Consider the following 27,409-nt stretch of genomic DNA (forward strand, 5'->3'; position numbering starts at 1 on the left):
TTAACTCTGCAATTCTATTTCCCCCACAGCACTGGCTGTGAGACTACTAGCAAGATGTATGATTCGCCGCAAGGTTTGGCTGATGTTGACTTCTGGTAATTGAGGTAAGGCCGATGCCAAAATTGCTGAATCAAATATTTACAGGTCAATGGATTTCTGGAACACCATTTGCAAGATTTAAGGCAGGATCAAGAAACGTATCCTGACGACGATGCCAATGAGGCATTGAAATCATTACTGAGAAGGAAAGGCCAAAGCCCCATCTGTTAGGCTCGTCCTGGAGGTTGGAACGAATAAAGCTCTTCAGGCAGTGCTATCAAGGACAGCTCCACAAGGGACAGAGACCTATTACAGTCTCCTCCCCACTCCACTGCAACAGAACAGCGCCACGAACTGAGGTGTGGGACAGAGATAGTAATTCTGCACATGGTACCTGAAAAGGGAAGGCAGACCTTTCCACGTACTGAGACACTTACTTCTCTGACACGTGGTGCCTCGGAACCCTGGCGCGCACTCACAGATGCCATCATCTGGGGAGCACGAAGCCCCATTTTTGCAGTAGCAGGGCAGAGAGCAGTTGGGGCCCCAGCGTCCCTCAGCACACACGCTGTCACAGTGGACACCTGAAACAATGCACACGGGCAAGGCTGACTAAGAGGCAGTGGGGGCTGGTGCCTCTGGGACACAAAGTCCCAGACGAGGAGGAGGAGGAGGACGGTCATGGTATCCAAGCTGGGTTATCTCTGCAACGATGAGCGGGATGGCATAAGGTTTAAAATTCACTTATATATGTCAGTACATCATCATACACTGTATCATCATGTATCGTATCATCATAGCATTAAAATAATCCCAGGGTGATTTTCCACCAAGTCATAAAAGAGCAGGAATAAAACACCTTTGTTATACTGACTTTTTTATTTTTTACATATACATAATTTATTGTCGCGTTAGTGATGTTGCTTTTTTAAAAGGATGAAGCAAATGGGAAGCCCAAGGGCTCTGTCTATTAAAGGCAAAATTTATCAAAAATATTTTTATCAGTGAGCCCTCAGCAACTTCCTTCTTCCCCCATCCTTTATCTTTACAGAAAAACCAAGTGTAAAAAAGATAAAAAGAAGTAAAAAGTGGTTAAATTGTTTTACATAAAGAAAACTCTCCCCCTGGAGCAAACACCATCTTAAAACATTTTGACGATAGGGGCACCTGGGTGGCTCAGTCAGGTGAGCGTCCAACTTCGGCTCAGGTCACGATATCTTGGTTTGTGGGTTCAAGCCCTGCACCAGGCTCTATGCTGATGGCTTGGAGCCTGCTTTGGACGTTGTGTCTCCCTCTCTCTCTCTGCCCCTCCCCAGCTCATGCTCTGTCTGTCTGTCTCTCTCTCAAAAATAAATAAGCATTAAAAAATTTAAAAAATAATGAAAATGAAAGAAAAAAAACATTTTGATGCTACATTGTACAGGATGGAAAGATATACTAATCTGTGCCACTAAATTCTTCTTTAAGAATTGAATCTGGCACTGGGCAGATAAAGGCAGAATATCACAACTGATCTTATTTGCAGCTGTTGTCCAAGTTATTATTAGGTTACTACTCTATGTAGGTGTTTAACTCTTACCCGGAAACAGAAATTCTAGAGTTGGTCATGAATGAACAAATGCCTAAGGAAAATGCAAGGGAAAAAGCAAAGTGGCAAAAATAAAAATAAAACCAGGTTTTATGTGAGGTAAAGAGAAGTCTCTTTGGGGGGCGCCTGGGTGGCTCAGTCGGTTAAGCGTCCGACTTCAGCTCAGGTCACGATCTCACCGTCCGTGAGTTCGAGCCCCGCGTCGGGCTCTGGGCTGATGGCTCAGAGCCTGGAGCCTGTTTCAGATTCTGTGTCTCCCTCTCTCTGACCCTCCCCCATTCATGCTCTGTCTCTCTCTGTCTCAAAAATAAATAAATGTTAAAAAAAAATTAAAAAAAAAAAAGAGAGAAGTCTCTTTGGGAAGTTTGTGTTTGAAATACAACAGGGCCTCTTTCTTGTAAGTCAGAATTCTCCCCAACTCAAAGACACGCTCTTTGCATTGAGAAGCAGCGAGTTATAATTAGTAGTGAACTGGCAACTGCTGGCTTCAGACCAAGTGCAAACACAGTAAGAACAAGCACGCACACACTTAGGGATCCAGAATGCTGTCACCACCCAGCACCAAGGAAGCTGAGCAGTTTTTGCTTCGAAATTGATTAGGAGAAAAGTTACCGTGGCCCAAACCTTACAACAGAAGCAGCCCCAAACCATAATGTGAACGTGGCTAATTGGCACAGTCATTTCTGCTGAGCCATAACTCCACTTTTGACTGTTCCCGTCTCCTCCTTCTGAAAATCTCCCACATGGTAAAGGCTGTTAAGGAGGCATGAAAGCTCACAGACCTCATTGTGTCTAGCTTGAGTCAACAAAAGACTATTATTTTAGCTCACGCTGCTGGCTGAAGGAGGAGATCAGACCTGTTAGAAGCTGACTGGGGTTCAAGGATTCCCTGTAGAATAAAATATGGAATTTTGGCCTCCTGTGATTTTTTTTTTTCTTGAGTTCACAAACATACGATCTTTTCTTTTTCTTTTCAAATCTCTTTTCAAAAGCTGAGGTGGAATCCTAAAATGCTATGCTCACCAAACGTGATTCAGCAGCTATAGAGTTGTATCTGGTGTTTGGGCTCGCACCTACACGAGGCAGGGCATTTATTAAGGAGCAAACCACTTCAAAAAGAGGCTGCAAATGGAAAAATTTTGTTTTATGAACTTAAAGGAAGTACCAACAAGGGTAACCTTGTGAAGGGTCACAGGCTTCACTCTCTTTTCAAATTCAGGTTCTGAGAGCTGACCATGAGCTAGGGACCTATTTAATGGCACCTAAGACGGGGACTCCTGCTTGACAGATATTCGGACAACTCTGGCCATTTTGGTTTGCAGCCATCCATGCAAATCCCAGTAAGGACTTTGGAGAAGTAGAAGTTGAAAATCATCCTGAAAATTAGTCCTCATTTCTGGCACATTGTTGTGGGGTGGGAGCTTGAGGAAAGGGGAAGGGGCGGGATTTAGCCATTTATGGTGATTTGGTTCATCAGCTACTTGCCAAATCTCTCCACCACATTAAATAAATGCAGCTAAATCAGAATGGAATACACTTGAGGTCAAAATTATCTGCTGCTTTTTTTGCATTATAGATTATCATAATTTATATGTGACTTAGCACATTCTCAATCAGAGCATGTTAAGAAAACTGACCCCAGCACAGATTGGCAAATCTGAATAAAGTGATCCTTTATTTCATATCTGATTCCTCTTCCTTAATAGGTTTGTCCAGCTGGATAGCACAGCCATCTGTCATAATCAACTTTATCGAGGTAATTTTCATAGAGTAACAAGGCCCACGATATAGCAAAGAGATCCATTACAATGATACGCTTGTTTCACATGATTTACCCATGATTTCATTTCCAGAGAATCACGGGGAATTTTAGAGATCATCTATCAAATCTTCTGTCTCCAATCATAAAAGAATATTTCAGCAGAACCAAGCCTACTTTTAAATATCTTTTATTTCAGGATTGCAAATAAGTCTCCCCTTTGAAAGTAAGTTATAGTAATTCTATGACCAACTTCCTCTAAAAAGTCAACCTCTTTTTTTTTTCTCTACCATCAGTAAAACGAGTCATCACTTTTCAGATATTAATGCCTAATCTATTTGTAGACAAACATAAAGTATGCCTCAGGGGGCAATTCTAGAAAAAAGCATGAAGCTGCATTTTTTCCCCTTGCTGTCCTAGTTTCTCCTACTGATACTCCTCCCCCTCAGAGCTCTGTGCCCTCCTATTATCTTTCCTTTCATCTTATAGTCAGGAAAACATAAGGTAAATTGATTACTGTTGAGTTGTTACCTTCTCTAGAGAATACTAATATTTTAAGAGAATATACACGTGAGGAGCCTAAGAAATAAATCTCTAATTGTGAAATATCAGGCACTGAGGCTCACAGAGGGGGTCCCTGGGTAAGTGTTTCTCTAGGCCACACTAGGTATATGGCTACTGATGTGACCTCTCTGTAAGACTAACCCTTCAGTAAAACTTTTTTCAGGATAGACAATTATAAGTTTGCTTTAACCTGTGTGTGTGTGTGTGTGTGTGTGTGTGTGTGTGTGTGTGTGAGATTCCTGAATTATTTCCATTCATCTCATCCCAATCTTTGCAAACTTGCTGGAGTCCTACAAGACATTTTTATGTTTCCTTTTTTATCAAAGACAGAAAAGAGAATTCAACTTAATGAATATTCAAGAGGTCCAGTGGCTATTGGCTTCCTGGTGATAGGTTCTCTAAGAAAGAACTTCAACTCTAGAATGATAATGGCCCCAGAATAGGCACACCTAACCCTGTCTTGGGATCTCAGTCAGAAAAGGAAAGAGCCTGGGAAGGTGGAGAAGGGCTCCAAGCTAATGGAATGGTGGGTGCAAGGCCCAGAAGCCCAAAGAAGCATATGGAAATGGAGGACAGCTGAAACTGGGGTGGGGAAGAACAGGACAGGTGTTTGGGCAGCCAGGCAATGGTCACATACCCAAAGCCAAGGATGCCATGCTGTGAAGTGTGAGCTTCCCCCTTGGATTTGACAGGGACCAAATGGACAATGAAGCAGGAAAAGCACATAACTGAATTTGTTGTTGGTAGGAGGGCAGAAGACAGTCTGAGGATGATGGGTCTGGAAGAAAGAAGACCTGTGTCAGGGGGCTGTTTGGGGTTATCCAGGTAAAGGAAAAAAAAGACAGACATGACAAGGTCTTAAACTAAGTCAAAGGCAGTTGGGATGCAGGAGCGGGGGCGATAAATTCCTCAGAAATGCAAGAGACAATGGAGGTGAAAGATCTGTACTTGCACTGGCTCCTCCTGCCCCCATATTCTGCACAGGGAAATGAATGAAGTCTGGAGCTCCGTCAAAGAGAGATGGTGTTTCTGTTCACCACAGTGCCCAGCACACGGAGGGTATTAAAGATTTGTTGAGTGAATCACGAAGAACCGTCTCTCTTTCCAACTTGATATTCAGAACTATTTCCAACTGGATGGGAGCAACCATATAATCCTTTCTTTCCCTAAAGAAGTGATGAGAGGCCCATGCAGACCAGAAAACCCAGCATATGTATATTTTATATGCCTCAAATGGTGACCTTTCCGATCTAAGGGGGTAGAAATGTCTGCCTTGCTGATTTTTGAGAAGATATACCTTCATGAGCTCAGGTCTGTGTTTTTTAATGATAGCCCAGATTACAAAGCAACCGAAGAATTAGGGAGGCATCTTGAAGAAATTGTTTTGGAATGTTTACCGAAGAAGAGATAAAGGCTCTAATGGGAGTTACTTCAGGAAACAACGCCCTAATGCGTTTGGAAGAGGGGACAAAATGGGAAGAGGGTATCTTTAAATTTGCAAGGATCTCTGGTTCAGTGGAAGCATTTTTTCCTGATCAACGTTCTAACGCTGATAAGGCGATCTGTGAGGGACTGTTTTTGCCAGGACTGAGGACAAAGAGCTCTTTGATAGCCTTCCCAAGTTGCTAGGCAATGGCTGAATGATCGTGATAAACTTCAGCTAAGCAGCTCTAAAGAAATGTTCGTGCATTTCATGCCTGATGCATTATGCCAGCGGCCTCAATGTGAAACCAGCATTCACTAGGCATTTGTGATTGCATGAATGCGGTAAAATAAATCATCTTGGTTGTCATTACTTCTCCCTCTCAGAGATAGAACCCAAACTCCTCGTCTTGCTAATTGTTCGTATTCCTAATGCCCGTACTGCACTCTTTGGGGGCATTAGTGAACGAAGGACATGATTTCGATTCGAGGTCTGGTTCCTGAGCAACAAGCTATTAAACATCTATTAGAAGGAAGAGAGGGATTTGTTACTAATAATTGGGCTTGATGAGTATAGAAGAGAAGAGCCAGAGTAAGCGTCATAAGACTTTTGCTGCTTTTCTAATCCTCTCGCTAACAAAGCAGAGGCTTACTGTTGGCGTAGAGACGTTCTTCACTGGTGTAACCACCTGTGCCCACGCTGTGTCCGCCCTGAGAGGACGTGAGTTTCTGCAGGCCAGGAGCTGGCCCCGCTTCACCCTCTTGCTCCCAGCATCCAGCACTGTGGCTGCACACAATTTGGAGGCATTCAACATGTGGTTGTTAAATCAAATCTTTCTATTTGGATACTATGAATTGTAAAGATGGATTAAAAAAGGATCTGCTTTACAGAGATGACCGAGTTGGAAAGGACATCCTGATAAATCATATAAATCATCGATGTGTGCATTTGTAGCTGCAAGACAAAAACACCAGAGGGCATGACCTGCCTCAGTCCGGACCTGGATAAAAGTAAACAGAACAGACTGCTAAGCAGATGGGGGGGCCCTGGGAGCTCTGGCTTTATCTGCAGCCATTCTTTTGGGAAGGCAAGCCCCTTCCTCCACTCTCACCTCAGGGACTCCACCTTCTGCTTTTACAGGACTCCCTCCCCCACAAAACTGCATAGATAGACATAAATGCTGCATAAATGTTGTCCACTCTTCAATACCCTGCTTGATTGGATGCATGCAGGTTAATTAAAGCTCACTTCCACGTGCACTTTGATGTCACTGCATAAAGAATTAGGTTCCCCCTTATTATAACAACTCAGGCATCACTAACACCACAGGAGAGATCACTTTGGCACAGATCAGTAGCTAAAGCAGCAGTTCACTTACTCACCTGGTCAACCTTGGAGAATTTGGGGAAACACACACATTTCCTCTTTGTAATGCCCCCTGCCTCCTGGCTGGGCTCCAATAAGCACCCCACCTCTCTCCCTATTCTCTGTGCCCCTCCTTACCCTCCTACATAGTTGCCAGTCCCTCTCTCTTTCCCAAGACTTCGAGAGGTTGATGTGGTGCCTTCATCTCTTTCCTCTTAGTTTAGCATTTAACTTTTTTTCTGCCATGAATGCATCCCTAAGCCTTTTGCCACCAGTTATGAGGATTCTGCCACAGAAATGCTCCCTGCAACCCCCACCTCTTCAATAGTGAGAGTAAACATGCATACAGAGGCCAGTCTACAGACAGGTAACTGTCACTGCATGAGCCACTGGTGCAACCTTTTTTAAGCAGGCTTCACACCTAAGAGCCCAACATGGGGCTTGAACTCACAACCCTGAGATCAAGACCTGAGGTGAGATCAAGAGTCAGATGCATAACCGACTGGGCCACCCAAGCGCCGATGTATAACTTGTTAAATGATAAATGAGGCCACCAAGTAAGGTTATGCAGGCTGTACCCTACACAAGAGCCTCTGGCCACAGGGCTAAGTGAGGGCAGAAATCCACCTTGCCCTCCACCTGCCAAGCAGTACAACCTGAAAGATTTCCAAACCTTCTCCAAATTTGTGCAAAAGGTGCTTTATGGGCAGGCAAAGGCTCCGCCCTCCTCATGCACCCCCCAGCTCATCATTCACCAGGTGTGAGGTGGGGACAGGGAATACACAAGTTGAAAAAGTTCCCAGGTGACAGTGATCTTAGCCAGAACTTGGAACCAGGCTGGGGACGGCATATGTTCCCCCACAGCCAGAATGAAATCTTGATTAGCTATAATACTCAGTGAAGAGGTGTTTTGGCTGACTGAAGTCAGAGCAAAAAGGAAGGAAAAAAGTCAGCATGTGTCTACTGTTTTTGGAAAATACTTTATAAAGCATATTACTTTACTACTGTGGAAATACACAAACATACACAAACACAACTAATTACATTTCTTTGACACCTGGGACTTCAAAATAATCATTTGAAAAGCCAATCTCACTTTACAGCAGTGTGTGTGTGTGTGTGTGTGTGTGTGTGTGTGTGTGTAGAGGTGTGGGAGAAGGAGCCCAGGACACAGCCTATATTTTGGTAGTGTTTCATTTTCCCCCATTTTTTTTTTGCTACAATCTGCCTCTTTTGGTAAAGTAATCAATGGGCTAAAAAATCCATATGTTAAGGTTTTAAATAACTACATATAGTAAAAGTCCTTGTCTTTTTTTTTTAATTTTTTTTAACATTTTTTATTTATTTTTGAGACAGAGAGAGAGACAGAGCATGAACGGGGGAGGGGCAGAGATAGAGGGAGACACAGAATCGGAAGCAGGCTCCAGGCTCTGAGCCATCATCCCAGAGCCCGACGTGGGGCTCGAACTCGCGGACCGCGAGATCGTGACCTGAGCTGAAGTCGGATGCTTAACCGACTGAGCCACCCAGGTGCCCCTGTCTTTGTCTTTTTTTAATGGTACATTTCTTTTGGAAGTAGTATTTGGGATGTCAGATGTACCTTTTGCTTTGAGTAATCTGTATGGCCGTACATTTTGAAAACTTGTTTTAGAACCAGGTAAAATGGAAATATCAATGATAGAAATAGAGTCTCAGTTCCTTTAAAAGAAAAAGCCAATCAAATATTAAAATGATGGTAAAGTCATGAGGAGTGGTGGATGAACCCAACCATGAAAAAGCAAGCTGATTCTCTTAGGTTGGCATATGATTTCCTCAATTTAGACGTGTCAATTTCTTCATAAAAAGGGATAAAGCTCTCCCTTATCTCTGGCTTTAAACCCAGAGGACTGATGAGCAACTCCCCACAGCGTGCTCAGTGACCCAGCACTGTTGGTGACTCTGTGCCTTCTTACTGATTTGGTCAGGGGAAGAACCCAGTCCCCGTGTCAACTGCATTGAAGCCCCACTATTAATCTACACATGACTACCTTGTCCGGTGATACTTAACATCGCAGCTAAAGCAATCTCTGCAACAGGGAGAAGAGGCATCCGAATCATTTACTTCCCTAGGCTCATGTTATTTATCTGGCCCTGCGCCTGGTATCCAAATGAAAAGCAAGGCTTTCTCTATGTTGAGAAACATTCTTACGAGGCACTTACTCAAAAGCAAGTTTGTTGATAAAAATTTCTGGGTTTCCCCAGGGTTGACAATGAAATGGTATTCTATGTAAATAACACAGAGTCTACTCTTCCTTCCTTTTGGGAAAATAAACAATCCTTTGTGCAATTGGAGGGTGCTTTCTGGAGCTCCAGTAGCCTTCTTTTCCTCTATCTACATTTGCTTATACCAAGTGTGTTCTGTGAATGTGGTGGATGACTTCTCTTAAAAAAAAAAAGTCTCAGAGCAATCTTAGATCCTCACAGATCAACAGCTTACACAGAAGACCCAGAGAAATGAGACACTGGGGCCATGAAGCAAAGAGACAGTGGGGCAACCAGTCACAGATGGACAGAGCATTACAAGATTATGCTGTGTGACAAAGTTGCTGCATTCCCGCAGGAGCTCCATAGGTCTAAGGCCAGATGGGATAATTTGTCTTACCCCATGACCCAGACTGTGGAATGTAACAAACACATTTTCTGGCTGGCTTCAGGCCAAATCATATCTCCTGCTTTTTTCATGTAGACTAGAGTATGCCTTTCACAGTCTGGCTCTAAATCATCAAAGCAGGTAGATACTTGAGCAGAGACTCGTGTGTTCGAGAACACCTCACACTTCCTCTAAGGTCATAAAACAAAAGTGGATTTGGTGGAGCATGGTCCCAAACAGATGACAGGGCCTCTCTGTTAGAAAAGTTCTGAACTTGCCAGGGGGTTCAAAATGCTATTTAACTTCATTGTGGTCACAGAGAACTTGGTACCGGTCATTCAATTTGAGAACTTCAAGAACCCTAGGGAAGTCACAAAATCTGGTCTATTCCCTAGAGCGATGTAGTTGTAGCACTGAGTGAGAGCCCCGCAGAAACATGGGGAGGTGGAATTTTACAACGTGAAGTCAGAATTATCTCAGCTTTTGTCAAGGAGAAACTAGAGGGTGCGGGAGTCCTTGGGTTTGTGGATAACTCCTATTGACAGAAAAAGTCCATGACCCCAGCCTTGGTCTGTTTCCCAAGGTAGCTCTCAGACACTAGAAGTCAAGCACATGACAGCTCATCTCAGTTTACTCCTGTCAGAAGCCAAAGCAGCTCTCAACAAATTCCAAAGGACTGAGAGACACCGCTGAAGAGGTCACTGATGACATTTCCAGTTCAAGGATGTGAAGACGTGTATTGTCAGGTTGGTAATACTCCCCACATTGATCTATAAACTCAATCCTCATTAAATCCACAGTGTTTCTTCACAGGAATTGGCATGTTGGCCCTCAAATTCATAGAGAAGTTCAAAGGACCCAGGATAGCCCAAGCAATCTTGAAAAAGAAGACAGATGTTGGAGGACTCACACTTCCCACATTTTAAAACTTTCTACAGAATTATAATAATCCAAACAGCATGGTGCTGACATAAGGATAGACACACATATCAATGTAATAGAAGTGAGAGTCCAGACATAAATACTCTCACATTAATGGCCACTGCTTTTTGGCAAGGGTATCAAGATGGTGAGGGTGGGGCAGGGGAAGAATGATCTTCTCAACACATGATGCTGGACCAACTGGATATCAGCATGCAAAAGAACAAAGTTGGACCCTCACCTCACACCATATATAAAAACAAACTCAAAATGGATCAAAGACCTAAATGTAAAAGCTAAAACTCTGAAAGACACAGGCACGAATCTTTGTGACCTTGGACTAGACAATGGTTTCTTAGACTTGACACCAAAAGCACGAGGAACAAAAGAAAAAACACAGACAAGCTGAACTTCATCACAATAAAAACTTTTCTATGGAAACACACAGCATGAAGAAAGTGAAAAAGTAACACACAGAATGGGTATATTTGCAAATCTGATAAGGAATATCTGATAACGAATATATAGATAGAATATGTAAAGAAATATTACAACTTGGGGTGCCTGCGTGGCTCAATTGGTTGAGCATCTGACTTCAGCTCAGGTCATGATCTTGCGGTTTGTGGGTTCGAGCCCTGCGTCAGGCTCTGTGTGACAGCTCAGAGCCTGGAGCCTGCTGCAGATTCTGTGTCTCCTTCTCTCTCTGCCCCTCCCCCAATCATTCTCTCTCTCTCTCTCTCTCTCTCTCTCTCTCTCTCTCAAAAATGAATGTTAAAAAACTTTTTTAAAGAAATATTATGACTCAGCTATAAAAAGACAAATGACCCAATGAAAAAATGAGCAAAGTATGTGAATAGACATTTTTACAAAGAAAAATACAGACGGCCGAAATGAAATCCAAAGATGCTTAACATCATCACCTATTAGGGAAATGCAAATCAAAAATTCAATGAAATAACATTTCACACCACTAGGATGGCTATAATCAAAAAGACAGATAATAAAAAGTTTTGGTGAGTATACAGGAACCTCACATAACTGGTGGGAATGTAAAACAGAGCAGCTGCTTTGAAAAACAGTGTAGCAATTCCTCAAAAAGTTAAACTTAGAGTTATCACACAACCCAGCAATTCCACCCCTGAATACATACCAACTATACACACATCCAGACAAAAACTTGTACTATGTTCATAACAGCATTATCCAAAATAGCCAGAAAGTGGAAACAACCCAAATGTCCATCACAGATGTATGTGCAAATAAAATGTGGTCTGCCCATACCATGGAATATTAGCCAGCACCCAAAAGGAATGAAAGAATGATATATGCTCCAAAACGAATGAACCTTGAAAACAAGCCAAGAGAAGAAAGCTAATCACCAAAGACCACATATTCCATGAATCCATACAATATCGGAAGAGGCAAATCTATGGAGACAGAAAGTAGATTAGTTGTTGCCTAGGGTATGGAGAAGGGAGATAAGGTTGCCTAGTGGTGAGTTGGGGGTAAATGGAAAATGACTTTTAGTGAGTATTAATGGGGTTTCTTTATGAATTGATGAAAATCTTCTAAAAATGATAGTCATGATGGTCGTACAATTCTTTGAACATATGAAAAGCCAATGAATTATACAATTTAAATAGGTGAATTCTATGGTATATCTGTCTCTGCCTCTCTCTCTCTCTCTCTCTCTCTCTCTCTCCATATACATATATATACACCTGTAAACACACACACACACACACACACACACACACGAAGAGGTTGCTGCTTATCAGCACTTATCACCAGGTCCTGTCATATAATTCTCAGAAGTCCTCATCCATGCTCAATTAATCTCCACCTAACTGCCCCTTCCCCAGCACTTTCTGGAAGAAATGTGTGCATGGCAGAGGGTACAGTAATTAAGAGAGCTGGAGATGCAGTGGAAAAGCAATGGTGCAAATCCTGTCTCTCACGTTTACTGACCCTGCAGCCTTGATCAAGCCACTCAACTTCTCGGTGCCTCAGTTTCTTTGTCTGTAAAGAAGACAGAAAAATATTTTCTACCTCACAGAGCTGCTGCGAGCCTGCAGTAAGCATTCAAAAAACATTACTTATTATTTCTTTGCTCTTCCTTTTATGCATTTTTGCTAAAAGGTAAGACCATCCTGACTCCATAATTTCCTAAATGTCACATCTCTGGTATGGATGCATAAGACCCTCCTCTGAAAGGTCTACGTTCTCAAAATATGAACCATCACTAAAGGGGGCACTGGCTTGTTACTACCAATTTCTCTTTTAGAGGACAAGTTAAGAAACCATGTAGGAAGGTACTGAAGAATCACCAATATGGAGACAGTTCTGCCCTACAAGTCTCCCTCTCTAAATATAGATACAAATATATTTAGATACAAACACAACATATACAAACATACACACACACACACACACACACACACACACACACAGATGACTTCGAATGAGAATTCTGAAAAGAGAGTTTTGGTTCATCTAACTACCTCTGGTCCCTAGTTTCCCAGCACTTCACTCTCAAATGGCACATTAGCAATCAACATTTTATTTTACTTTCAGAAGAAATGTTCACAAATACACCCAGTTCATTCATCCCAATGTTCAATAATTTTCTTAGTGCACTCCCATTTGTAATTTTTCTAAATAAGCTTTTTTTTTTAATTTTTTTTAACGTTTATTTATTTTTGAGACAGAGAGAGACAGAGCATGAACGGGGGAGAGTCAGAGAGAGGGAGACACAGAATCGGAAACAGGCTCCAGGCTCCGAGCTGTCAGCACAGAGCCCGACGCGGGGCTCGAACTCACAGACCGCGAGATCGTGACCTGAGCCGAAGTCGGCCGCTTAACCGACTGAGCCACCCAGGCGCCCCTCTAAATAAGCTTTTAAAATTCTGCTCATCCTTTAGGATTTTGTTTTCATTTTTGTGTTTTTTTAAAATTTTTTTAACGTTTATTTATTTTTGAGACAGAGAGAGACAGAGCATGAACAGGGGAGGGGCAGAGAGAGGGAGACACAGAATCCTAAACAGGCTCCAGGCTCTGAGCTGTCAGCACAGAGCCCGACACGGGGCTCAAACTCACGAACCATGAGATCATGATCTGAGCCGAAGTCGGACGCTTAACCGACCAACCCACCCAGGCCCCCCTCATTTTTGTTTTTAAAAATAGGCTTGACTTGATGTAAGAAACAGAAAAGCAAGATCTCTCTTTGCTTGGGCATTTAGTTCCCTCTACCGAGTCTGTTGATCACGAGCAAAAACGTCGTTCTTTTTCCAAGTCCACTGTTAGTTTGGTAAACTTCCTGTCTGGATCCATGAAGCCATATTAATAAGGAGAAACTTCCGCCTTTTAGTCCCAACACTGACACTCAATCGTATTAGGAAATTTATGACTTAAGAATTATTATAAGAAAAAGGAAGTTTTAAAGCTTTCGTGTCTAGCAATGAATATTTTAATACTTGCATGTTAACCATATTAATATTAATACTTAACATTCTTGCCTCACCAAGGTGAACTTAGTTATATTCTTGTGGTTTATTCCGATCGTTCTTTCCTCAAAGTTCAAAAATACCACAGAAGCCTTGATACACCCTTCATAGCAAAAACATTTTCCCCTCTTGCTGCCCTGAATCTAACAGTTGGATCTTCAATTGAGGTTCAAGAGAATTGCCCCTGTATGTTTCAACAAGAAGTCATTTGGGGTGCCTGGGTGGCTCAATCGGTTAAGTGGCCGAGTTCAGCTTAGGTCATGATCTCGTGGTTTGGGAGTTTGAGCCCCGTGTCAGGCTCTCTGCTTTCAGCACAGAGCCTGGAGCCTTCTTCAGATTCTGTGTCTCCCTCTCTCTCTGCCCCTCCCAGGCTCACACTCTATCTCTCTTTCTCTCTCAAAAATAAAACAAAACAAAACAAAAAGAAATCATTCTCAGATTACAGATTAATTTGGTCTTCTTGGGTAAAACTGTGGCAGTTGACTGGAGACTTTACCCTTTTTCCTTCTCTGAAAAGCTGACCCGTGTGCATTTCTGGAAAGTAGCAAGGGAGAGCACCAGGTGTAACTGGCATGTTTCCCGATTCAAGTAGCAGTCCTCGGCTCACCTGACCATCCAGGGAGGCAGCGGCAGTGGCCCGTGGTGGAGTGGCAGCCATCCGCATGGCTACAGTCACAGCGCTCCGCACAGTTCAGCCCATACGTGCCGTCCTGCATGGGAGACAGCAATGAGGCCATGGAAATCCATAGGGAGAGACGACAGGGACCTTACTCAGCGACTTCAGATCCAGGATCTCCTTTCCCAAACACCTCTCAGCAACATGCATTATAATCACCTCTTCCCGTGTCTTCTCAGCCCCCCAAATGGAGGAGGCAGTGTTTTAAAGTCACTCAAACTGTAGTTTTTGTCCAACAAAATCATGGTCGGTCCTATGAATGATGAAACCAACTATGCCACTAGGCTGATGGGCACATATGCAAATACATGTAAACATGCTAATTAATTAACAGAATCTTTTTATCTTATCCTAAGCCACCACTCATAAAAATATTTTCTTTCGGGGCGCCTGGGTGGCTCAGTCAGTTAAACGCCTGACTTTGGCTCAGGTCATGATCTCAAGGTTCGTGGGTTCGAGCCCCGCATCAGGCTCTGTGCTGACAGCTCAGAGCCCGGAGCCTGCTTTGGCTTCTACGTCTCCCTCTCTCTCTGCCCCTCTCCCACTCATGTTCTGTCTCTCTCTCAAAAATAAAAAAAATAAATAAATAAAAAAACATTAAAAAATTTTTTTTTAATTTTTCTTTTCCTCCTAGAGATTTTTATACAGTAGTTCAGCGTTCCCTATAAGGCATGCTACTTGATAGTGGAAAGGGAAGACACTGACTCACATAAAGAAGCTCTAAAATTAAAAGGAAATTGGGGCTCCTGGGGGGCTTAGTCAGTTAGGCATCCAACTCTTGGTTATGATCTCTTGGTCATGACTCTTGGTCATGGAGGTCATGATCTCACAGTTCATGAGTTTGAGCCCCCCATCAGGTTCTACGCCAGCTCAATGGAGCCTGCTTGGGATTCACTCTCTCCCTCTCTCCATGCCTCCCTCTCTGCCCTTCCCCTGCTTGTATGTGCACACACAGCCCCTCAAAATAAATAAATGAGCATTTAAAAATAAAGAAATAAAATTAAAAGAAAATCATAGTGCTAGTTGAATTAAGTTCATTTCCATAAACTGCCAAGGTGATACCAAGAACCGTAAGGAGAAGTGAAAATCTTCTGTTACTTTTCCTAATTAATGTCCTCTTCTCTGTGAAGAAGTCTAAACAACCCATGTATTCTGATTCCATCTAATAAAAGGCTGGAGTACTTGTTGGCAAATATTCCTCCCTGGTCTATTCCCAGGCCTTACAGTTTCACAAGAGCATCAGTTTGGGTCCAACAGAGACAAAACTCTTTGTGGACGTGATCAGTTAGCCCATGGGAGGAAAATGGACAGCTTTGCCTATACAAGCCCCGCCCTTTCAGGCCAGATCCCGATAAACGGAGGAAGGATACCATAAACCTTCAGGGGGTTCACCATTACCAAGGGCGAGGAACCTGAGAACCAGCATAAAACAGGCTGTGGGTGTCTGAAAGCATCATCAGTTGTCTAGGGTTTGCTAAAATAAAAATTAGGCCCCACTAATGTTTGCTAGGGCTCCACGGCATTTAGCTTTGCCACCATATGGGCCACTTAAACTACCATCAGGTTCCACTGAATTTTCTAATGCATCTAAGATATTAAAAAAAAAAAAAAGGACAAGATTATGCCGGGGGCTTTGCTTTCTTTGTCTATAATCAGACTGGGAGCAAAAGGTACTCTCAAGCCCATCTCAGAGCACCGATAATTTGTTCACTGGTGGGTGAGAGGCAGCAAAGCTAACTTTACTTTGTCCTAGGGGGTTGGAGGGCAAGGAATAGCCCAGGGTGGGATGCTCTCTAGTAGGGAAATGGGTTGTACTTGATGAGGGGGAAGCCCAGGGGGAAAGCAGCTCCCAGTGCGAGGGACCCACTTCAGGGGTGGGGCATGGTATCATCTCGCCATCTCTCCCGGAGGCAGAGAACACACATCACTGAGAAAATGCTTAATGGCTCAGGAGGAAAAAAAAATGAGGAAGGAAGAGTAATGAAAAAGAGGGCAAAGAAACGGGCCAAGGGCTTCAGAGGAAGAAAGAGAAATCGGCCTGTTACTGCGGAACGTGTGTCCTGTTCGCAGCCTCTGCCTGCCTGCGGTAGACAGAGCGCGGGATTTCTAACTATGAGTACCTCTAAAGTAGGTCAAGGGAGCAGAGTCAGCATCGAACAAGGCAAATCTTTGGAGCTGTTAGTGACTCTGGACACACTTATGTTAGCAGACGGTTGTTTCTAAACCTTTCACCATCTTGACGAGCATTTCTGTGACGCGCCGGTCACCACCCGCTTTCAATCCCCTGCCACTTTCCACCCCAGAGGCGGGAGGATTTCCATGATAATGGAAACACAATATTGGGGGAGTTGACAAGTATATGCTGGGTGTTTGACAAATGCTGTTGACTGGCTGCCACAAAAAAATGGGTAGATGAGAATGGAGAAAACAAGAAAGGGCAGTGGGGGTGGGGGTGGGAACCAGGGCAGAGATGAAGGAAAAGAAAGGAGTGATTCTCGCAGAGGCACCTAACTGATTTCCACGTCTGCCCCTTTTCCAACCGTATGGCCCATGTGAGTTCAAAGACCTCAATTCTTGGGGCGCCTGGGTGGCGCAGTCGGTTAGGCGTCCGACTTCAGCCAGGTCACGATCTCGTGGTCCATGAGTTCGAGCCCCGCGTCAGGCTCTGGGCTGATGGCTCGGAGCCTGGAGCCTGTTTCCGATTCTGTGTCTCCCTCTCTCTCTGCCCCTCCCCCGTTCATGCTCTGTCTCTCTCTGTCCCAAAAATAAATAAAAAACGTTGAAAAAAAAAATTTAAAAAAACAAAGACCTCAATTCTTCTAATAGTTTCATTGGGTTCACACTCGCACATGGGAAATCAGGAAAACTGCACCCATGAGCAAACACTCCGCAGGCCTCCGAGCTGGGGCGCTGGTTCAGTCGTACCTGGCAGGGAAGTTCACATTTTTCCCCGCGCCATCCAGGTGCACACGTGCACGTCCCGTCCAGGGTGTTGCAGGCTCCGCCGTTGAGGCACTGGCAGGTTAAGTTACAGCTGAAGCCCCACGTACCGCTGGGACAGCTGATGGAGCAGTCCACCCCGTGCCAGCCTGCCACGACAAGAACGCCAGAGCATGGAGCAAACACAAGCAGCAGGCAGTGTCGATGAGCCTCTGCAAGCCACGTTTCCCTTTAGACATGTTGGAGGCGCACAGCAGGGTCCCCAGCACAGAGAGCCATGGCCCTGCCATGTACAGCCTCCATCGGCAATGACCGCGGTACCCAGAATCCACCTTTGCTGTATGATTGGTCAGGGATGCCAACACCAAGAAGTGCCATGGGGCTACTGGGAGAAGATACAGAGTGGGGGGGGGGGGGGGGTCTCTAAAGTGCAGTGATGCATAATGCACGATGCTGAGTGTTTTTCCAGTTGAGAAAGCGAAATATTTACATGGGAGGGTAAAGGAAGGTTAGCGTTTGAAAGAGCAACCTCATCTTTAAAGCAAACGCCAGTGTGCTCGCTTCGGCAGCACATATACTAAAGCAAACGCCGGTAACCAATGAACAGTGAGCATCCAGGACCCTGGCTGTTGCAGCAACAACAGTTAGACACAGTTTGGCCCTCGCATAACATTGGAGCTTGGCTGCATTTCTTGTTGTGACTCTGGGCCCGTCAATTTAGGGGTGTGGATACATGTCTACTTGCTTACTTTTACCCAAAGCACAGAGACTCCCAGACTTCTGGAGCTGGCGGCAACCTCAGAGATATTATGTGAACCCCTTCTCTTGGCCCAGAGAATTAAGAGAGCCCACCCTGGACAAGGGGCTGGCTCAGTTCAGAGGCTGAATGTTGGCACAGCTGAAGCTAGAACCCGAGTCAAGGTTTCTTCCCCGTGACTTTCAGAGGTACCAGGATAAGGATCAGCTAAAAGACTCATTCACCCACTTACCTGCCTTGCAAGTGCAAGACCCATCCACAGGTGAGCAGACAGCATCATTTTTACAACCACAGGGAGAGGAACAGTTGATCCCATAGGTTCCCAGCAGGCATGGGATAGAGCAGTCAATTCCCTAGACAGGCACGGATAGGAAAATGCAATTTTACTGAATGAAATATGGCCAACACAAATAAACAAAAATACCTCTTGACAATGCTAATTATAATCCCTCTCTAATTTTAACACTTGTATTTTTTAAAATTGCTAAATGCCACCAGTATGCCAATTTTAAAGCTTCAAGGGCAATGCCAGCTTGCCTGTTTAGGATACAGTTATTAAATAGGGGCTGTTATTAAATAGAAAAAAGCCTGCTGCCTTCATTAGCTTCCCTTCCTAGCAAATACAAACCCCTTTGTCCTGGCTCAGACGAGCAGATATAGCACAATAAACTATAAATTACAGTCAATAAATACGCATAAATATAAATTATACACTAAATGGCATAGCACCCTACACTTCTTTGTATAACGTGCAGTATGATTAGCGGGTGAAGCAAAGCATCAGAACATACCCTCCGCCTACAGCATGATTCAATTTATTATCTGACAATAAGCCTGAAACACAGAAGTGGGCTATCAAGGATGACCGGAGGTCATCTCCTCTCAAAACGGAAGAGACTTAACACAAGGCTAATTCAGGGCTCCAGCAAAGAATACTGACATAGGTTAGAAAACCTGTAAAGATCCTCTCAACTCTGAGGCTTTATCACTTACTCACTCCACATTATATGCTCTAGAATAATCACCAATGTCTTCATTGGTTAATACGTATTGTCCTCTTTCAAATGGGAGAAAATACTCAAGGCCATTTTCCTTTAAAACAAAGATTCCTAATGCGTAGCTAAGAAATCCTAGAAACTAGGCAAAATTCTGCTCTATTGGCACACAGGCATATATATGTGCAAGGTCTAGATTCTCAAAGGCACTGAAAAACTTACAAAGTGCTAAACATCACATGCAAATACACAATAAATACTAACTCGATACATTCTGTGCCTTCAAATTGCAGGAGGTTAAGACAAAAGCCATTAACAATAGTATATATCCTACTTGGAAAAGTCATTTCTTTGTTGCCTATCTAACGTAGTAAAAGAATAGTGTAAGGAAACAAGCAATTATGTAAGGAATAATTAAAATACAGCCTATTCCATGACATATACTAAGGAAATCATTAATATCAATGCAACATTTATAGCTTTACCTGCTCTCCCATCATTATTCTAAGGGAATGACTTATGTTTCTTATCAGTACTTCTCTCTTTACTCTCTTTCTTGCTAATGATGTGACCGATTTTAGCACCTTTGTTTATACGTCAGAAAAGGTCATATACGGTATATGGTATCAGTATGCTCCACGTTGTACCCCTCGGCTCCTCCCTCCAGAGCCACTCACTTTGAATCCCGGGGCACAGGTGCACTTTCCAGTCACACTGTCACAGTCAGCCCCATTTTGGCAGCTGCAGATCTGTTGGCAAGCTTCTCCAAAGAATCCAGGGGAACATGTTTCATTACAGTAGAGTCCCGACCAGCCCGGCTTGCAGGCACACTCTCCAGACATGGGGTGACAGCTGAGAGACACGGATGAAAGGAGAAAGTCACTCCCGGGTAAACATGACACCCAAGGCCCATGCAAATGTCGCCTTAGCCATGAGCAATTCAGGGGTGGGTGATTCCATGCACAGTAATTTAAATTTCATTCCCAGGCTTGCTATGATTGAATTAATTGGCTGAAACCCGATTGGTACCGCAGAAATGTTGCGTGAAATCGGCATCACGCTCTAACAGGAAGACGATCACAACCACATCCTTTTGTCTGGAACTCACTGTGATTTTCATAAACTGAAAGCGCTAATTCGGCGAGAGGTCAACTAGATGAGAAGGCTTCAAGAATGACTCCGTCCAATGAACAATACCAAATCAGTGAAGCAGGGTGATGGCCGAGGGACTCCAAAGCAGTGACCTGGTCGGCCTGTTTCCTCTCTCGTTTCCCTGTACCTGGTGGTGGCGCAGCTGTCCCTACCTGAAGCAGCAGCTGCTTTGACAGGCCAGGCGGCCAGCTGTCACTCCAGAGCAAATGGACACATCAGCTGCGCCGAGAGGCAGGCGTTGGTGAGGCTGACACAATAGGGCGCTCTGTGGCATGCACAACACATGTGCTTCTCACCACAGGAGAATCTCAACCATCAAACAGGCTCCACTCACAATTGAAACACTGTTTGTTAAAGACGGTCTTCCTCCCCCCGGTGGAGATAAACCCCCTCCCATTAATGAGAGCCAACAACAGAACCCAGTGTCTCATCCAGACATTTGGTAAGTGACTCTCATCTGAAGACAACCCATAGATTTTCCACTCTTAGAAAGAATGATCTGCTGGGAGAGGGGAAGGCTGAGATGTAACTCCAGCTCTCCCACCACCTGGGTACCTTAGTGAAAGCACACAACCTCTCCGGCCTGACGTCCCAGTCTGTCCAGCGAGGGCCTCCACCGCACCCCTGTGGGTAGGATGCTTTGCTCTTCTGCTGCAACTAAGTGTCCACAAGCAAAGGCCTAGGCATCTGTCAGAATCATGACTCAAGGAACACGCTATGAAGAAATACCCAAGGACCACTCTACATTGAACACGGGTTCTTGGGTATAGAAAGTCTGGACTTAAAAGGCAAGGGTTAGTTGGGCATCTGGGCAGCTCAGTTGGTTAAGCGTCCGACTTCGGCTCAGGTCATGATCTCACGTTTCGTTGAGCTTGAGCCCCGCGTCGGGCTCTGTGCTGACAGCTCAGAGCCTGGAGCCTGCTTCGGATTCTGTGCCTCCCTCTCTCTCTGACCCTTCCCTGCTCATGCTCTGTCTCTCTCAAAATAAATAAACATTAAAAAAATATTTTTTTTAAAAAAGAAAGGTTTGAGTGTCAAGTCTACTTACTTAGACCTACTCAGATCTACTTATCTGCTCCTTATCCTTGAGCAAACATTGGGCACCGTCATCTCAAACTTAGCATGTCAAATACCGAGTCTGTTCTTCCCTCTCTTCATTCCCCAGGGTTTACTCTCAATCACCTCACCGGAACAACGGCACCACCAGCCAGTCAGTTGTTTAAAGCAGAAAGCTCAGAGTTATTCCTGGTAACCCCTCCCTCATTCCGCTTATCTACTTCATCGCTAGAACCCAATACCCTGCCTCCACCATCATCTCTCCCTCCTCCGTGTCACCATGCTACGGCCGCCTAGCTTTGAAAATCTGGACAGCCTTATGCCTTCTAACACGAGCATTCACTCATGCCTTGTCACCCAAAAAAGTAGATGCTATCCTATCTTTCTTGTTAAAACTCTTCAAAAACTCCCACTACACTTAGAATAAAATCTATGCTAACATGGCTTCAATGACTGTGTCATTTATTGTCTAAACCAGGACATTTTCAAGAGTGAAGAGGGAATTCTTCATAATTACGTTAAGAGAACAGTCCCTAATGCAAACAGTCCCTGTGACCCTAGAAATAAGATCACCCTAAACACAGCCCACAGGTCATTGTTATCTGGCCACCGCCTACTTCCCCAACCTCTTCTTTAGTCATTATTCTCTTTTTATTACTACACTTAACTGCAATGGATTTCTTTTTACTGATAAAAGCATTGAGTGTCAGGGTGCCTGGGTGGCTCAGTCAGTTGAATGTCTGACTTGAGCTCAGGTCATGATCTCATGGTTCCTGGGTTCAAGCCCCGTGTCAGGCTCTGTGCTGACAGCTCGGAGCCTGGAGCCTGCTTCGGATTCTGTGCCTAAATCTCTCTCTGCCCCTCCCTTGCTTGTTCTCTGTCTCTCTCTTTCTCTCTCTTTCAAAAACAAACACTAAAAACTCACTAAAAAAAAAAAAAAAAAAAAGCACTGAGCGTTGCCAATGTAAAGCCATCACGTGGGCTGTTTATTCCATATGACTAGAGTACCATTTCCCCTTTCTCTGCCTGGCCCACTCCATTCGAACCATGTCTTCCTTCCCCTCTAGACTGGGGGTTCCCTGAGGGCAAGAATCAAGCATGTTTTATTACCTGTCCCCAGCCCACAGTGGGTGCACAGCAAATACTGATTAAGGGAGTGAAAATGGCTTGGCTGAGGGGTAGTGGGATTTGACTGTGAATTCTTGCTTTCCCACATGGATCTACTTCCCCCATATCTCTGAATCATCCAGCAGTACTGAATGATAATCTGCACACCTGCACTGAAAGGCAAGATTCACCCTAGAACTAGTTTTTAAAACATCAACGTTGTGGCTGAAAGGGAACCACCATGAATTTCAGGGAATACTCACTTACGTGACATTTATGATGACACTGTAAATCAATGCATAGGCCAGCAGCTAGCATTTACCGAGCCCTGGATAGGAGCTAACATCATGCTCCACAATCCATGTGCATTATTTCGTTTAATACCTAAAGATAATAAAACTACTCTACGTGTTGGGTATGCACCCACTTTGTAAATAAGGCAACAGGGACCTGGAAAGAGTAATTTGTTCAAAGCCCAGCACGGGTAGAGCAGAATCAAAACCGAACCCAGATTTATTTGTTTCTACATCGAAGAAAAAGTTGGGTAGCAACCTGCTAGGTGGGCTACTTATGGAAAAAAAATGGCTAAAATTTAGGATTTAGCACAGATCAATGGGACAGCAGGAGCGATAAAAGCCTGTATTGTGCAAAAGCAGGGACAAATTTAAATTAAAACTTCAGAAAGTTCTCACAATTGAGAAAAGGAAAAGAAATATTTCAAGCCATGGATTGGTTGAAGTCGTTGACGTTATTTCAACATACTGTTACAAGAAAAGGACATCTTTTTGTAGAAACTATTACTTTACATTGAAAAGTAGAAAGTCATATTCATGGTATAGACATAAATGTTAAATGAAATAGATTATCTGGGGACAGGGAATTGAACTAAGCTACAGGCAGACACAGAAATTGATATTCAATGCCCCCTAGTGAGTATTAGTTCAGCACACTGGTTCTCAGATTGATTGACACCAAAATTAGTATTCTGTAATTTGTAATTAGATGTAGGAAGCCAAAGCACTTTGGAGGCATTTGATGGGTTCTCAGGCAGGCAGCTTAATTGGTAATGAGATTTACGTGTTGATGTTAGTGCGGCAGACTGGAGGCTGAAGGGTAATACGCTACTATCCGTTTTCTTTCTAAAGAACAGATTGCTTTGTGTATATGAAAATAGGATTATACATGTATAGGAATACCTATCATTTCATCACATATGTAACTAGATACAAATGCTCTGGTAAAACTTTCAATTTCCAGCAAATTATTACAAGGGCCCAATACAATATTGGCTAAAATAGAATGAGTCCTTGAACTTCCTTTTATTCATTTCCTTAGATGTTTTTAATGCTCAAATGTAATGACAATTATGTGGCATTTGCAAATAGGCACATCCTGATTGCCCACAGCTATTAAAAGTCCTTATTAATAAGACCTAATATACGTATCCCGTGGGGAATCTTAATAAATTTCAAATTTTATTTTCCTGTTCAAAATCATTTCCACCATAAACACTAGTTTTCAGCTGAAAAGTCCAGGCCACAGCGAATGTCTTAAGGCTCTATAATAGGGCTATACCTGAAAACAGAAATGTCACTTATAGGGGCGCCTGGGTGGCGCAGTCGGTTAAGCGTCCGACTTCAGCCAGGTCACGATCTCGCGGTCAGTGAGTTCGAGCCCCGCGTCAGGCTCTGGGCTGATGGCTCGGAGCCTGGAGCCTGTTTCCGATTCTGTCTCCCTCTCTCTCTGCCCCTCCCCCGTTCATGCTCTGTCTCTCTCTGTCCCAAAAATAAATAAAACACGTTGAAAAAAAAAATTAAAAAAAAAAAAAAGAAAAGAAATGTCACTTATAAATAGATTTAAATTAGTTTCAACCCTATGATAGACTGCAAAAATAACAATCGCCACACATTCTTCGCCAACTCCTCCTATCAGTTGAAACTGTAGTTGGTATAGACCTGTTTTGACTAGAGGGATGTTAGCAAATATGAGATAACCAAAGGTTTGAAAAGTGTTTGCACGTTGGGGCCTTTTCCACCTCTTTTTGCTTTTGGAAGCCAGGCATTATGAAAGAAAGCCAAGGTTAAGGTGCTAGCTGCTGAAGACATGTGGTTCAGGCACCCATCAACCAGCCAAATGGTAGACAAGTGAGGGGGGAATTCTAGGACCAATCAACCTCTACTTGATCTGCCAGCTGAATACGAGGAGAAAAGCAGAACGACCACCAAGATGTGCCCAGCTCAAATAGTCAAGCAAAAAATCAACTGCTGGGATGCCTGGGTGGCTCCGTTGGTCGGTTAAGCGCCCGAGTCTTGATTTCAGCTCAGGACATCATCCCAGAGTTGTGGAATCCAGCCCCACATCAGGCTCTGCACTGACACACGGAGCCTGCTTGGGATTCTCCCTCCCTTCCTCTGCCCCTCTCCCCCACTAGCTTGCTTGCTCTCTCTCTCTCTCTCTCTCTCTCTCTCTCACACACACACACACACACATACACACACACACACACACACACACACACACGCACATTTAAATGGTAAAATGAACAAGCTAGATTTTCAATCAATACAAAGATTCTATACCTCTTGGTTCAAAGGAACCTTGTGTTTCCAGGAAACACATTTTCACTCACCAAGTGTTTACTTAACCTTGTCACGTAAAGAGTGGCAACGTCTTCCAATGAAGAAAACCAAAGTTGATTAAAGCAGCTTGCAAAGTTGCTTGAGATACATTATGAATGCACTTCTTTGATATGTCCCACTAAAATGTATTCCAAATATTCTCTCTCTCTCTCCCTCGTTTGCTCGCTTATAGTACAAAGTCTGCTTTTTCGTTCCTAACAATGGTTTAAAGAAGAGACCAACCGCACACTTCTATTTACATTTACCTTTTCTGCATTTCAGATTTGACGTGGCCACAAGTTACTTTTCTGGAGCATAAACGAAGTAACAGCTGTGCGGAATTCAAATAAGTAATTCTTGTAACATTTGAACTGCTATATAATGCACTACATTTTTGTCAGACTGAGCTTTTCCGGCAGTCTGCAAAGGAGACCCAGAATCTAAGTGATAAGTATGTGGTCCTTGGGGGAGGGAGAGGAAGAAATGGGGTAGAAAGATGTTTTCAGGGGTAGGCAAGGAACACTACGGTGGGTGGGATCATGGTTTCCTGTTCTTAAATTCTTTGAGAAAGTTTTGAGCTAAAAGGCCCCTGTGAGTCCTATGTCAGAGTAATCAATTCTGAAAACATATTTCACATGTGACAGCCACATGCGAAACACTTTTACGAAACTTCCACCGGTACCCTTCTTTTCTACACAGATGTGCTGTCATGTCAAAGATGCTGCAGTGAGAACCATTTTGGGGATACTTTTACGTACTACACTGGGCTTAACTCATGTCTTTCATTGCATCTTTGCTTCTAAGGGAATGTCACAGAATCCCCCTCTTAGGGAAACATTCTACGAACCTCAGCAAATTTAATTTTTGGCAATGGCCATCGATGGAGAATAGAATTTGATATCCACCCAAGAGCCTCTACCAGTTTGAGCACTTCCGGCCTGGACTGTCACCCACTAAGTAAAGAATTCTTCCACTCACTTAGCAGCTCCTCCCCAGAATGATGCAGAGGCAGGAAGGGTCTCAGGGTGGGCATCCCTCTGTCAATCTCTCCTTCCAAAGAGTGGTCACTGCAGTTCAAACTGTAATAGGACACATCCTTCCAGGGGCAGCTAACCCTCACCTATGAGTGTTATCCAGGTGGCAGGGACACCGCTTGTCACACTTGATGCCATACAGCCCTTCTGGACACAGACGCGACTCGCAACGCTCGCCAGCAAAGCCTGCTTCGCAGAGACACGAACCGCTCACGTGATAACATTTCCCTCCATTGACACATTGGCAGGTCTCCGCACAGCCAACTCCGTAGGTGCCAACGGGACACTCGTCCTGGCACCTGTCAAGCAGGAGGCGGGAGCAGAAGACAGATTAGTCAGTGCAGTGTAAAAATACACAGTCCATTCTGATAGGCTTTGTGATGTAGAAACTGAAACTGCTTTTCGCATTTGATACATTGTTTTCGTGATAGTCCCATTATAGGTATAAAAGCAGTAAGCTGAATCACTCTGGCTACAGATAGTATTAACAGCAGTATGAGTCTGTTCAAAGGAATAACAAAAACGAAACCAAAATAAAATTATGAACTTGCCACAGGAAGAACGTTTTTTACCTCGTGCTTGCTAAAGATATATAGATATAGATACAGATATATCACTTGAGGAGATACCGAAAACGGGAGAAGAGTAATTGCCCAAATTAGGAAATTAAAATATTGAAATAGATGCTTTCCCCATTTTAACGATAAAACTTTGTGGCATATTTCAAACAATGTTAATTCTCTTGGCTTTCACGGTGGCATCAGTATTTAATCTCAGCCATGTGTCTGCTCTTTTCAAAGCTGAATGACAATAATTGCCCCTCATTTAGAAAGTTATGCATTTAATAAACACAGTCCTCTTTAGAATCGGGGAAGTCAGAGCTATAGCTATCAGGTTTCCTTGATTCCACCTGGGGAACTCTTGCCAGGAGATTTAGAGACGCGCGGAGTTTCCTAGCACAAACTTTTTGCAAAGTGGGGTATCGTCCTCTGTAAGAAGCGTTGACCAATAGCAAGGAAAAAATATCCGGTCCCCAAAATTGACTTTATCTTTTAAAAAATAACATTAGAGTCTGCTCCTAAAGGAAGGACAGGGTCTGGGTAAGTTGGATCAGGTGGGAAGGTAAGTGGCCGCAAGGAAGTATGATGGAGAAGAGAAAATTCTCATCACGCCATAGAATGCATGACCAGTTGTCCAGCCAGCCAAGTTTCTTTGGGACCTGGCAAGGTGACTTCACGGAGCCTCCCACAACAGAAGGAGCGCTTCCTGCCAAGGGAGAGTGA

General features: G+C 43.8%; 1 protein-coding gene across 2 annotated transcripts in view; it reads right to left on the reverse strand.

Moving 5' to 3' along the window:
• The window catches only part of MEGF10 (multiple EGF like domains 10), a 187,649-nt gene that overhangs the window by 28,588 nt on the left and 131,652 nt on the right, over nt 1-27,409 (reverse strand). For both annotated transcript variants that reach the window (XM_058737309.1, XM_058737318.1), the window contains 6 exons: nt 26,213-26,425; nt 19,837-20,011; nt 18,397-18,517; nt 17,393-17,556; nt 14,399-14,501; nt 477-623 (listed from right to left, as the gene is read on the reverse strand). In XM_058737309.1, the coding sequence (XP_058593292.1) occupies nt 477-623; nt 14,399-14,501; nt 17,393-17,556; nt 18,397-18,517; nt 19,837-20,011; nt 26,213-26,425 (923 nt within the window). The remainder of the gene's footprint in view (nt 1-476; nt 624-14,398; nt 14,502-17,392; nt 17,557-18,396; nt 18,518-19,836; nt 20,012-26,212; nt 26,426-27,409) is intronic.

The sequence above is a fragment of the Neofelis nebulosa genome, chromosome 1 (genome assembly GCF_028018385.1).
Source record: "Neofelis nebulosa isolate mNeoNeb1 chromosome 1, mNeoNeb1.pri, whole genome shotgun sequence".
Lineage (NCBI taxonomy): Eukaryota > Metazoa > Chordata > Mammalia > Carnivora > Felidae > Neofelis > Neofelis nebulosa.